The sequence below is a fragment of the Petromyzon marinus genome, chromosome 30 (genome assembly GCF_048934315.1).
Source record: "Petromyzon marinus isolate PM22_M1 ecotype Great Lakes invasive population chromosome 30, UKy_Petmar_22M1.pri1.0, whole genome shotgun sequence".
NCBI classification, from domain to species: Eukaryota; Metazoa; Chordata; class Hyperoartia; order Petromyzontiformes; family Petromyzontidae; genus Petromyzon; species Petromyzon marinus.
In genome coordinates this window covers 964,070-978,689 of record NC_133696.1, presented here as the reverse complement: position 1 = coordinate 978,689, position 14,620 = coordinate 964,070, and the positions used below count along the sequence as shown (strand labels likewise).

Genomic DNA, 14,620 nt, shown 5'->3' with positions numbered 1-14,620 from the left:
AGTCTTTGCACTCAACGTTTTGGCCTCGCATTTTACCCCAGGCCTCGCCTTAAATCTTTTTGTCTCAATGCACTCTTCGCCAATGTCCAACTATTATTATTTACTAATGCTACTACTACGGCGGATGAAGCGATGGTGGACTGGATCGTGCAGCTACATCAGAAGGCGAGCAACATCCCCACTGACCAGGGTGGTGAAGTATGGTCAAACATGACCAAACGGTGCAGGGAGGCCTTTATCCGATAATGCATTGATAATTGGCCCTACTTTTTTTTAATTTGTTACTAATTTACAATTAACACTTATTGTAACTCTGCAACTACAGCTCATTTTCAAGTAATGTACATTTTCATTATGGCCTTGGTATACAAATTATCTACCGATTGCAAACCAGGTGACGGTGGTCCGAGTGTTCACTTTACCGCAGAGGTAGCAGTACACCGGCGGTATGGAACCTAAGTACTCTTTATCACACTGGGGTCTCGCAAGCCGGCCCCTCAATTACAGAACACTGCCAACTAATCAATACCTGCTCTGCCACCAACTTGCAATGTTTAATAAACCGGCGTTTGCAAACTGTTACCGAAGGGAGTTTCCACGTACATTGAAAGCGTCAAAAGGATTTAAATGAATACGAGCGTGCGTGCTCTGCTTAAACGAAACACAATAAACAAGACAGCTTGTTATTAAAGTCATGACGGTGGAGCCATTACGGTTGCATTCTTTTTTGGGTGCAAAACTTACTCCGATCTTCTGCTTGGACTTGAATGGGTATTTCTTGACTATCTTGATGTAAAAGGCGGACGGGAGGATGAAAATGAGCATTGTAGCAGCGGACGCCCCTGTAAAGAGAAAAAAAAATATCCCCAAAAAGCCCAACCATCCAAACGGTCAATTCAGCACGAATCACGGAGCGAGCACTCTCAAAAACTACAGCCGTTACGTACGAGCGGAAATTAGAGCCAAGGTGCGGTAGACTCTTCCGCCCATTTACCGCAAGGACATCCTTTCTTGTTACAAATTATATCCCAATTGCACGTTGCCTGCATCAGGGCACAGACAATGGTGGTGACAACGCAATTCGGAACACTTACATGAGGGCCACTGTGATGATGACACCCACTGACTGGCTTTCGTGCGACATCCCTACAATGGGTCTCTCTTACCAGCACGAAGACAGTGGCCTTCCCAACGAGACGGGGAAGTGCTTCCTACCCTAATGCTACCTTCGCAATTTTACACCTGCCGAGCTGTGCTGGACCGGATCAATCTGGAACCAGGTTTACACGCGTTTTTTTGGTGCAAATGCAGTGATGTTGAAAGAAACGAGAACGTATTTTCAATCTTGAGTAGGCAACTGGGTTTTGAACACAGACTCTCAGTGGTGCCAACTCAAAACTTTACGCATCGTCGTCATCATTGTCATCATTGTCATGATTGTCATGATTGTCATCATCGTTGTCGTCGTTATCCTCGTCGTCGTCACCATCATCTCTCCCTTCGCTGCAACGCCTGTGGAGACACCACCGATGCTCCTGCTGTCACCTCTCTCCACTTCTGCCGATCCCTTTGCTGCCCTTGCCAGGCCTTGTATCCGCTTATCGGTCCACATTCTCACATTTGTCACCCAATTGCCCTGGGGTCACACCGTCTCCTTTCCACTTCCGTCTAGCGCCGGGCCCGTAAGACGATGTCGGAGAGTCCCCCGTCTCGTGTCGCGTGTCCAACCCATCGCAGTCTCCCTTTCCTCCACCGTTGTCCGTGCTGGCGGTCAACGTTCTTCCATCAATTTTGCGACCTCCGCTAAGAACCGATTCGTGCGTCCGGCGACCCCACAAGCCAAGCCAATATGCATTCAACCGTCTCTAACGCACGTCGTTCATTAAAAAAAAAAAACTAATCTGCGGCCAAGTATTTGTCCGAAATATCGGGCGAGTCTCGGGGTCGGCGGCACACGACTGTGGAGGCACGGCGGCGTGCGCAGCGGTAGGCGCTGCGCGTTGCGGAAGGGCAAGACGGTCTCGTTGAAATAAAAACGTCGACTCACCGATGAAGCCGAATATGTCACGGATCGTCGGCACGAAGATGACCAGGATGTTGACGAACACGAGCAGGCACAGAGCGATGGCCACGTGGCGGATCCAGTTGAACTGCTTGTTCTTGAAGAGCAACTCCTCCACGGACGAGCGGATCTAGAGGGAGAGGCGATGACAAAAACGCGTTCCGTCACTCCGCCGTCGCTACTGCTGCCACCGCTCTCAAGAACTTCACTCAATTCCTCCCCCCATGTGGCGGATTCGGGTCACTCGGGGCGACCCCCCCCCACTCGGGGCGACCCCCCCCACTCGGGGCGACCCCCCCCACTCGGGGCGACCCCCCCCACTCGGGTCACTCGGGGTGACCCCCACTCAGACCGCTTCCACTCATCTACGCCGTGCTCAACTGCGTTGCGTAAAGGGCTGCATGCCGGTTCAATCCGTGCAACGTAAAGTGAGCAAGCATGCTGGAGGCTTGCAATTCCTGAGATTAAAGAAATAAATACTCTTGTTTCAACATGACTAGATATAGACACAACAAAAAATACCAACAACGATAATGGGTTATTACTCATTTCTAAATCTGAAACGGAGCACGATTGTGAATCGTCCAAAAGGATACAACTGAAAAGAATTTGCTTTGTCTCCACTCACAGTGGTTCCAGGTGTTTCTGTAGATTCACATTTCGCTTAGAATCTGGAAGGACGCGGCTCAAATCGCTCGCAATGAGAATCTTTGTCGTGTGGACGCCGTTCACGACGTACGTGTTGCGGACTCACAACGCGGTCCATTTGTTTCACCAAGGGAAGGAACTTTGCAACGAAATGGATATTTGGCGCAATTTTTTAAAACTAATTATACATTCGAGAGTTCATATGTTAGGAGTGCACACTCCCGCCAAAGGCTACGCGACGAAAACTTTCAAGTACGTACATCACAACTCAATTCTTTACCACAGTATCCAGCTGCAAACAATTTCAATAGCTCGGGCGTGCCACATGATAACTTCAAATCGCCGTTCTTGCCATCGCCGCAATCCAGCGCTGCCGATTTATTAACGCAGAACTGCATTCGCCTCCCCAGAAGCGTTTGTGCAGGTTCGAACGATGGCATCGGCGCACGTTTCTGCTACTTTGCTCTCAAAATAGAACGCCCGCCGTCTGCGATGGCACAACAACAACGCCGCTGCTGCTGCCTTTCTAGCGAGGTCATCTCGGTGGCGGATTCCCGACCGCCGCGCACGACCCCACGGGATCGCAAAATTGCCTGCGGGGCCAATTTGAAAGGAAATGACCTGGCGCTTGTATGCGCTAATGGCACCGTTAGATGCTCTCTTCTCGTGGAAATTTTCTTAAAGGAGTGAAACTGTATTATGTCATTGTGCCAGTTTATTTATTTGAATGAATGCGTTAATCAAAGTGGCAGCTAACGAACAAAACGCGTCCCAATGTACGCCCGCCGAGGAGATGGAGTGATGAAATCAACTCAAGCACAAGGCCTTGGACGGATTACTGCAGCCCAGGATCGTGAGAGAATGGCAAAGGCTTTGGGAGGGTCCTCATCCAGCAGTGGATTGATCGTGGCAATGAAGATATTAAAAATGTGTTGACCCATCCAACAAATGGGTGGGGGTGTTGCGCTGCGTTGAGTGTGGATAATAAACTGTACAGCAGCGTAGATTACACGACTCTACATTTACCACTGGGACCACCGTGAAAACGAGATTCCAGATAGAGCGGCGTGCCATTTTACACAACCCCATTTATTATTCTCGCCAAGCGTCATCCTGTGGCAACAGCCGCTTCGGGTTTTGCGAGTGCTGTAAATCCAACCGCACCTTGACCCAACGCCTACGTAATTACCTATGGTATTTCTCTACCGGATCCATCTTTACCTTCTTCAACGATTTTTAGATTTTTTTTTTGGCCACACGAATACTCTTTCAGACGACAACACCCTTCTGACGTTTAAATGTAAGAGAAAAAAAAACTTAAAACAAAATCGCCAATCTTCAGAAGATGAAAACGTGCCGCTCTATTTCACAAGCTCTTCCCTGCTGGTTGTTTACGAGAGCAGGGCCGCAGCAGCACAGCAGCCCCCCTCCCCCCTCCCCCCTCCACTCGTCCTCTTGACGTCAACTTCTCCGTGACCATCGCCGAAAAACCAACAGCCCCACCGCGGCACAGCATGGCCGGGGGCACAGGCCCAGGCGGTCGCGAAACAAACAACATCCGTTTTTCCAGCACTCTGCGAGTAAATAAACAGCTCGACTCGTGGCCTGCTCTTAATGGCGTCACGTGACGCTCGCGTCCTCCTCTACTCCCAGACCGTATGGGCACCACAGTTTGCTAGGAGATGTTAACTACCTCGCCTGGTTTCCAGAAGGTCGTGGGGGTTCGATCCCGACCCTGACGCCTGCTGCTGTATATTTGCAGTCTGCGTGTCTCTCTCTCTCTCCCCCCGTGATCGCGTGGATTTTGCTCCGGGTCCTCCAGTGTTTTCTCCACATTTAGAATCGACAGCATGAGTTTTAAGAGTATTTGGCTGCTATAAATGTCCACATGACAAGCCGTTTTGTTGAGCTATTAGTTGGGACAGCCAGGTCGCTTCTGAAAAAGAGCTACGTGGCTCAGTGGGCCTTACCTGGTCAAATACCAAATAGTTTAGTTTTTAGTTTTGGCACCGCGTACTCAAGCGGCTAAAGCAAACGAGCGAGCGAGCATGCGAGCGCGCTTCACTCGACACCTCCCGCAGCACGGCGCCCCGGCGACCGCCGTCTGCTTTGTGTTACCAAAACGGGCGGCGCGGAAGGGGCGCTGGCAAAAAAAAAAAATCAACGAAACTTAAAAGCGAGGGGGTTTCACTCTCGCTTGGCGCAATCAGAAAAAGACCGGCGCAGCTGGTGGTGGTGGTGGTGGTGGGGGTTTTTGTTTACCGAGACGAGGGCACAAGAGGGGGTGAGGGGGCCCTGGCCCGCCAGCCGCTACCACCGTCGCGTCAGCCCCCGGGCTGTACCGAGCGTTTGGGTTTTAAAGTCACGCTTTGCCGAGACGCCGAGCGGCCAGCAACAAGCGGCGCACTGCCCAAGGTGTCGTTATTTTGAAACCGAATCTGTGGAGTGGTCACCGGAAGCCGAGAGTGCTCATTAGGAATCCGGGCCGAATGCGGGATCAAGATTTAGCTCCAGTGACCGGCACGAGCGTTTATTTACCTTTCAACCGGTGTTAACGCGGAAAATTGGAGAAACGTATACATTAAAAAACGCAGCGCAATGTGGTACGTAACTCAATTAAAGGGGTTTGCGTCAGCAGGTAACAAGACGGACAAAGAACGCCTCTGACTTGCCTCTACACACGGATTCATGAGAAAACCACTGAGCTCCACAGCACAACGCCGCTCGTTCAGCGTGCCTGGCATTCGCAGGCGCGCTGTGCGCCACGAGGGGCGTTCGAAGGGAAACGACGTTCAAGGGGCCTGATGTGGCGATACCCGAGCAGCGGGACGCGGACGAGGAGGTCGTAGCGAGAGAAATGGAGAGAGAGAAGGCAGGAGGAGCCGTGGCGAGGGAGAGGTGCCGGGCCTCACCGGGAAGAGCACGATGGGCACGGTGAGGGTGACGGCCACGAGGACGGCGAGGCGCACGAGCATGATGAGCAGGTTGTAGGGGTCGCTGTGCAGGAAGGTGTGCAGCAGCTCGGGCTCCACGTTCTCTGCACGACGATCAGAGCGGAGCACAACGGTCACCGCCGCCACCGCCAACATCGTCGCCGTTGTTAGACTCGCGACACCCGCACGTTGAACTTCTTCCGCACGCTACGTAGCAAACCGTGCTAATCGGAAGCGCGATTAGAACGCCGTTAAGTGATGAGCATCCTTGATGGTTTGTGGAGTAACAATGAAGGATGCGCATCGCTGATTAACGACGTGCCAAACGCTTGCAAGTCGGCGGGACAAACTGGCCCCCGTGACATCCTTTTGTGGTAAACATCCAAGCAAGTCTTGAAAAGAATGTCTGATTTTGGCAAATGGCATTTTGTATTCAAACTTTTGAGCATGGTCGCTTTAAACATTAATTGCTTATTTTACATTTACAAGATAGTATTGGTGGACAATAATACCGATGAAACATATTCGGTCTGTGTTTTTATCCGGCCATTCATGCAAACACGTTCCATAACGCACCAATTTGTAGTCGGACATCCACCCCCAAGTGGAGGTGACGTCCCTACATCGCTTGTGCCAGGCTAGGTGCACTTTGAGGTTCTCATGCGAAGTGTCGAAGGCTCGCTGGCAGGAGGTCACGGGACAGACCCAGCTGCTACACGTCGACCGACTGGGATGCCTCCTCCTCCTACTCCCCCCAGAGCAACACAAGACAAAGATCCCCCCGGTAGCCTTTAACAGACTGCCGGGGCAAGTGCTGGCAGCGAGTAGCACCTACGAAGGCCGGTGCGCCACACTAGGGTCAGCGTCATGCCCGACCGTCTTTGTCTCCCCAATGCCGGTGTTTAACACGCCGCACCACCGTGCACTCACGAGGCCGAGTCGACCCAGGGGGAAGGGGGCCCAGGACCGGTTCGGATATCCGTCGCCGGTGTCGGCCGTGAGCGGGAATCGAACTCGGGTCACCGGGTTCGTAACTCGGCTACCCCACCCCCACAGACAAACGCAGAGTGCCCCCCAGGATTTGTTCGCTCCGGCACTCACCGTAGAAAGTGAGGTATCCAAAGACGGCGGTGAGCAGGTACATGATGAACATGAAGAAGATGGAGATGTTGGACACCTGCTGCATGCGTGCACGTGTCGGCCTGAGGCGGAGAAGACACGCACGCGGGGTGAGCCACGCGGGGTGAGCCACGCGGGGTGAGCCACGGGGGGTGAGCCACGCGGGGTGAGCCACGCGGGGTGAGCCACGCGGGGTGAGCCACGCGGGGCGAGCCACGCGGGGTGAGCCACGCGGGGTGAGCCACGGGGGGTGAGCCACGGGGGGTGAGCCACGCGGGGTGAGCCACGCGGGGTGAGCCACGCGGGGTGAGCCACGTGGGGTGAGCCACGTGGAGCGAGCCACGCGGGGTGAGCCACGCGGGGTGAGCCACGCGGGGTGAGCCACGCGGGGTGAGCCACGGGGGGTGAGCCACGCGGAGCGAGCCACGGGGGGCGAGCCACGCGGGGTGAGTCACGGGGGGTGAGTCACAGGGGGTGACCGACGCACGACGCGCTCCCAGATTTGCCGCACGGCAAACTGTGAATTCACAGCGGTGGTGGCGGCCCCGCTAGAATCACAATATTCACGTATAACTTGGAGGAATCCGATGAGCTACAAAGTGGCTTATCACGTGGGTACTCCCAGAAACCCCCCGTGTCACATGACCTCGTTTAAAGGTGGCGGCGGGGGAACGTACACCAACTCAGCGGGGCGCGAGACGTCAATCACTCGGTTAGAAGAATCTAGAAGGGAGGCTGAGCCAAGAGCGGGGGGGGGGGGGGTTGAGCCCCCTCCAGCCAACCAACCCCCGCGACGATAGCGGCAGATGAGACGCCGCCCAAACGAGGAGCGGACAGCCAGGAGGGACGGGGTGTGGCGAACGTGTGCGCATTGACGACAAATGCCTTCAATCAACCACCCACCTGTCAATCAACCACCCACCTGTCAACCACCCACCTGTTAATCAACCACCCACCTGTCGACCACCCACCTGTTAATCAACCACCCACCTGACGATCGGTCAATAATGAGGCTAAGACAGACAGCTGTGCAATGGGCAATGATGCCGTACGGCCCCGTTGTCTAAACCACTTCAAGTCCACCGTCTCATCCTTGATGTAAACCAACGCAGTGTCAAGCAAAAGGCGAATTTTATAATGAACAGACACACGTTTAACCAACGTCGCCGGCATAAACAGAAACCAAAGCTCGTGTACGCCACGTAGTTTTACGTCAAATCTGAAAGCCTTTCCAAGGAAAAATATACACGGGGGACACTCCGTTCTCGTTTCGCGAACGGGGATGAGCCGCGTGGCGTTTCATTCGCAGCGATGGGCAACGGCGGGGGCATTATGCGCGCGACGACGCACCTTTTGAGCTCGGTGTAGATGGGCAGGACCTCGGGGTGGCACACGAACGCAAACGCCAGGATGGGCACTGCGTACGCCGTCTATAGAGACAAAAAGACGCACACGAAACACCGGCGCAATAACGTTGGCGGTTTTACCCACGCAGCTAGGCATCCCGTCGGCTTGACCAGAGCAGTTAAACAGTTCGCACAGGTACGTTGTAAAAGTCAACGGACGACTTGGATACATACAGGTTTCGCTCGCTGTGTGTGGTAGGAGGAGAGGAGTTCAAACAAAAGGGCGCACAAAGCGAAATCGCACGAGAAGGCAGCTGACTGCCTAGTCGCACACACAGTACACACACACAGTACACACACAGTACACACACACAGTACACACACACAGTACACACACAGTACAAACACAGTACACGCACAGTACACGCACAGTACACGCACAGTACACACACAGTACACACACAGTACACACACAGTACACACACACAGTACACACACACAGTACACACACAGTACACACACTACACACACAGTACACACACACTACACACTATACACACAGTACACACACAGTACACACACACTACACACACAGTACACACACAGTACACACACAGTACACACAGAGTACACACACAAAGAGTACATAAACAACGTCCCACTGCATGTGGGGGAAATCAAATCGCATACAGAGGATATTGTTTGGAAATAAGTTATCCGCATATGTACGCGAAATCGCACAACCCAAGCCCGCATTAAGCGAGGGGAACCTGGTATTGGTAAAGGTCAAAATAAAAGTAAATCAACTGCACGTTGACAATGAAATGAAGACGCTTACTAAACTGGGCCCCTTGTAAGATGGCAAGCCCAGTCTTCTGCCTCTTACATATCTCAAGAAGAGCCACTGCACAGAACACTGTTAAAATATTTTTACTTATAAAAAGGCAATATTCGTTATTAAAGACAAGGATATTGTTTCTGTTTCAATGTTCACGTTTCTATTACAATGCTAACGCAGTACGTGACATTTTATCTGTAATAAAACAAACCGAAAATGTCAGCTCGCCTTCTAAAAGTTAGCAAGCTTAAAGCAGTAAGCTGGATGAAAATAAATAAATACATAAATAAATAAAATACGGCAAAGTCAAGGCGTATCATAGTTCAAAACAACCACGGGGCGGGTCTCGTTTCCGATGGCGTCAACGAGTTAGCCAGTGGTGGAAACTCTACATTCCCATGGCACGACACAGCGGTAGACATACACGCGCACACACACACACGCACACACATACAAGCACACACGCACACACACACGCATATATATACACACACACGCACACACAAATACACACACACGCACACACAAATATACACACACACACAAAAACACACGCAAACACATACACGCATACACAAACACACGCATTACACACACACACACATATACACAAACACACAAGGCCATGGGCCCAAGCCGCACAGCTCTCAGAGTGGAATGAGATGCAAAGGGCTCAACGCAACCGCACACACGGAGACGTCGTCACACGTTGCACCACGATGGGAAAAGCAAAACGTCACGGGACGCAAATTGTAAATGTTGTAGTGCGTTTACTCTCAAACACACAACCGGTTAGTGCTGCACTAGCAACTAAATTACGACTAATATTATACACAAGAGGTTTTTTGGGCTAGATTGCGTCAATATAAATGTGTCGTTAAACCCGCCACCATCCAACACAGCCAATTAGTTTGTCACGTAAACAAAATATGCCAATCAATTACTAGTTCAGCACACCGGTGTGTTGGGGAGCAAACCCGTAACATATACAATTCTAGTACGACATTTACATTTACATGATCTAACCCATAAAACCCTTACTGTGAGAATAACATGGTTCGCGTGAAGCCCGCTACTGCCACCACCACCACGGCGTGTTGAACTCACCTGCGAGTTGAACACAAAGTACTTGGCTGTGCACGAGTCATCGAGCGTGCCGTTGAGGTCGCCGCTGCCGTGAACCTCGCCGTTGGTGTACAGCTTCTCCACGCCGTGCGCCGGGCTGTGCAGCGTGCCGTTGAAGGTCACGTTCTCCGCCTCGTCCTCAAACGGGCACGGCAGCGTGAACTTCTTGTAGATGATCTGACGGAGCGCGCGGTGGGGGGCGGGGAAACATTCTGATGTTTGGTCACGGTTGGCGTGATTGCGGCCGTGCGCCCCAAACTGCGGAGCGGGCAGTAAATCACCGTAGTCTGCGTTCCTTCAACGGAGGAGGAACATGTGTATGTTGAGCTTCTTTCGCACCGTACGTAGCCGACCGTGGCCATCGGAGGTGTGGAGCTCGACATTGGCATTTAGCTCCAGAACATTGCCGTATGCAAGAATAGAATAATAATAATAATAATAATTCACTATGTTTATTGCGGAAAAGTCTCACTGAGAAGAGAAGTATTCAGAGTTTTTTTTTCCATGAGGTGTCTGCAATGGGTTGGCTGACCGATTCCTAATAAGGAGTGTTGTGAGATGTGGAAGGAAACGAGAGTTAAATATAGATAACAAGGGAATAACACTCAAGGCTACGCACAGGCATATTCTAGAATACACTGCTGCAACGCAACATCTTGGCAAACTCGCAGCCCGCGACTACAACACTTCGGTATATCCGGGGGCAGACGACGCATGCGAGTACTGTCCAGCCTCAACCCCGCTTAGCTTCTGGGATACGATGAGATCGAGTGCATTCGGGCGATTTGTACATCGTCGTCGGGCGTGGAATTCCGAGCGTCAAATCCGGTGGAGCACGCCGGCGACGCTCGACCGCGACGCGTTCCAGTCGGAGCTGCCGCCGCCGCTGCTGCCCGCCACTTTGGCGCGTTAAAATTGACAGGTACCGGGGCAACCGGCTCTGCGGTGGCTCCCGTCCACAGGAGCGAGCGCAGGCTCGGCATCCTGGGTCAAAGCCCCCAAGGGTCGTGGTTTCCCGTGACGGGGCCGTCGCAACCAGCCGGCGAGCGACTATATCCGTCTCAGCCGAGTCACCAAAAGGATATTAAATATATATGTACGTGAATCCGGTGTAGATAGCTGCGAGAACGGACTAACTGGTGACAAATGAAGCCAGAGGCGCTCTTGACCAATGCGGCAACGTGCCGTGCGAGTTTAGATGCCGGGTGAGAGTGCGTTTTTAAGTTTTTATCGTGTGCAGTGACTGAATGGAGTGATTGGGGCCAATGATAGAAGGCACGATGAGATCTCAACGTTTGTTTTGTTTCAAAAGCATTTTCGACCACAGATGAATGGACTTGTCATTTATTTATTTTCTTACTAAAATAAGAAAGGCATACATACCACAATTTGGAAGAACACCATGCAGGCCAAGGAGAATGTGCTTGTGTATCCCAAGTAACCTGTGAATGAGAAAAAAACCAAAATTACTTCACTAAAACATGGCATCAACGCTCATTTGACAGTTTAGTTGCACGCACGTTCATGTGCTGGTTACGTAAACCCTCAACAATGCGTTCATGCAAGATCTTGTTGAGATTCATAGCTTTGAACTCTGGCTAAACACAGCAGCAGCAGCAGCAGCAGCTCACCGCATCAGCCCCTTGCTGGATTTTCCCCAGCACGGTGCCAAATATAAATGCGGCTTTCAGTTTTCCTGGCGTAACACGAACCGACTGCGGAAGCAGCCAACTGACACACGGAGCGGTGGGGCCGTCGCCATCACCGCTTTGCCAAAGCCACGGTTCGTGCCCCGACCTGCCACATGCGGCGGTCCCCGTTTCCCCTCCCCCCCCCCCCCCCCGGCTCTGCGCCGTTACCGGGTCACCTTCAAGAGGACGCCGATGCGCCGGGCAGGCCCATCGACCGAGGAAAAGGAAAAACGGCAAAGCAAAAATCCTGGACTCACCGATATTCTTCATGAGCGAGAGGGGGAGAATGATCGCGATGCTCACGAGGATGACCAAGTAGTTTCCATTCAGATACCAGGGACTGAAACAGAAAATTTAAATTGCGTAAGAACGAGAGACCGATCGTTAAATGCACGAGAGAAACGATACTTTTGCGAGAGGAGGAGGCGAAGCAACGATTGAAATTTGGGTGCGGTGGGGGTATGGGTTGGGCTCTCGTTACAGAGGCCCTCCCCCCTGCCACCCCCGTGTGTTGGGGCTAACCCTCATACCATATACAAACAAGGCAGCAGATCCGGCCGGTGCAAGAAATAGCTCATAACGTGAGGGCCTGTGCCCTGCGTGACGATCGTAGAGCGAGCGCGTGACCGCAGCCAGGTCAATATCAAGAGCACCGTTAATCATCACGACAGCTTTCAACGGAAGACGCGATGAAGGTGGACACTATAAGCAAATGCACATGTGAATGTGACTTATTTATACTTAAAACATTAATTCAGAAGGTGATTATATAACACTGAGGGTTGCGAGTGCCGTGTATTCGACATGCACAAAGACAAACGGCATCCTCTTCGCTCATGCTCACAAGTTATTAATTAAAGCGGCTATTATAGTTGATACAGCAGGCGGGAGAGGGGGGGCAGTCATCAGCGCCAGGCATGGCTGCTGTTGTCTCTCTCCACTACCCGAGGTTGCCACACCACCAAATCATTGTTCTGCCTCTATTAACCTTAGGGGGAAGGGCAAGGTCAGATTGAGAATCGAATTGTCGGTCGTGGTCTGCTTGGCCAGAGTTAAAGCCGTGTAATCTGGGATCTAGGTGGGTGCGTGCTACCCCCTAAGACACCACGACAGCGAGGTGCTCACGTGCACATCCACACAGAAACGCACGCAGACTAAAGACAAAACGAGGACGATAAAAACCAAACACAAATGAGACGTTCAATCATGCTCCATATGGGGAAAAAATCAATACGGTAATAACAAAGCCAGCTAACGTTTCAAAACAGAGCAGACCGAAGTGGAGTTTGTCTAGACGCCTTCATGGGGTGGTAAACCATGTCACAAATCACGTGTAAATCTAGCCACTCCGAGTCCCCCCGTTACACCGTTACCGTACTCAAGTGCACTTGCAATGTCTTGGCCATCACCGCTACCGCTCCGGGTCATTTACCCCGCGGTGGCGGCACCGCCTTGCGTCCTTCGGTGGCCAGGCAGCCACGGCGGGGTCACGTCGCATGGCAAGCGAGCGCAAGCAGAATTCAATCGCACCCCCCGCCCCCCCCCACCGCGTCTCAGTTACAGATTCTCCGCATAGCGCACGGCTCGCCGACGCACGTGGCTGCCAGGGCACGGTGGGACGAGTCCGGTGCTTTGCTTTTTTACATTTTTATTTTCCTTCCACCACTGTCCCTTCCCTAAGCGACAGGGCACTATCCTGGCTCGAAGTCCAAGGGACTTTAGGCCAGCAGTGCGGACAGACTGTCAAGGCTTGCGCGGTCCCACGCCTGCGATCCAACAGGCTGGTGGATCGCGTACGTTTGTGAAACTAAAAAAACCCGCCGGGACTGCCAGCACGTGGTGGGGTGAGCCCGGCAAAGTTGGTTTAACTTCCACCTCCGCCTTCCCATAGCAACCCACCTAGAAGTCACAGGGCTTCGCTAGCGTGGAGCACAGACTGTAGCGGTTTGTGTGGGTCCCCGTGTGCTGCCTGTGATGTGGCGCTCTGTGGGTGAAGGTTGGCGGATCGTGTCCGTCTCTCAAACTCAAAGAGATTGCTGGGGCTGCCCACAGGAGGCCGGGGGATGGCAGCGCAGCAAGTGGGTGTCACAAAATACGTCTCTGTGGATCTTTGAGTGCTGTTCCCTTTCTCTTTGTGTATCTTAGTTTCTACCAGCAATAAAGAAACGTCACTTGAAACTAACCATGCCAAATATCCCATTGCAAGACCCTGCATTGGTAAAATTAATTACTATTATTATTAATTCCCACTATTGATTTCCCCAAAGTGGAACTAATTTCTTCGACCTGAGCATAGAGAGGTGGGGTTGGGCTGACCCCCGACCGGGTATTGAACTCATGCCCTTACAAGTCGAGCACTCTCTCTGTGGCACTACAAGGTCAGACATTATTGTCACAACTTCATATTATTGTTACAACTTAATACTGCAATGCCAGAGCAAGGAACGGGTTTCTGGCCGCCCTATACTTGCGATGCTCAGAGAGCGTTAGCCTCTCCACCTCGCTAATCACCCATGGCTGGAAGTGTTAAGCCTGCGGGATAAAACGGAATGCCAAAGCGAGGCTAGCGTTTCTGCTGCTGCTGCATCTGCTGCTGCTGCTGCCCGTGGATTGTGTTGCACTAAAGGGAGCTCAATCGTCGTGCCAGCAAGATGATAATTTTGCTGCAGCTTGGCAAAGCCACCTGGGAAGACTGAAGGGCCAGCGTAGGTGACAGCCGACGCTATAAATGTGGACATCCCAAATGTGAAGAGCAAGCTGGTAAATAATTATATGCATTCTAAGCGGACTCATCACTGTGATGTCGTGCAAAATGGCACTAGAATGATACAACGCTCCAATTAAAACAATGTTTTATG

At 52.1% G+C, this 14,620-nt stretch overlaps 1 protein-coding gene across 5 annotated transcripts in view; it reads right to left on the bottom strand.

Moving 5' to 3' along the window:
• Nucleotides 1-14,620, bottom strand: part of LOC116947426 (sodium-coupled neutral amino acid symporter 2-like) — a 79,543-nt gene that overhangs the window by 5,037 nt on the left and 59,886 nt on the right. For all 5 annotated transcript variants that reach the window (XM_032963122.2, XM_032963121.2, XM_032963120.2 and 2 more), the window contains 8 exons: nt 12,020-12,102; nt 11,455-11,513; nt 10,054-10,248; nt 8,113-8,192; nt 6,745-6,845; nt 5,623-5,747; nt 2,048-2,192; nt 745-842 (listed from right to left, as the gene is read on the bottom strand). In XM_032963122.2, the coding sequence (XP_032819013.1) occupies nt 745-842; nt 2,048-2,192; nt 5,623-5,747; nt 6,745-6,845; nt 8,113-8,192; nt 10,054-10,248; nt 11,455-11,513; nt 12,020-12,102 (886 nt within the window). The remainder of the gene's footprint in view (nt 1-744; nt 843-2,047; nt 2,193-5,622; nt 5,748-6,744; nt 6,846-8,112; nt 8,193-10,053; nt 10,249-11,454; nt 11,514-12,019; nt 12,103-14,620) is intronic.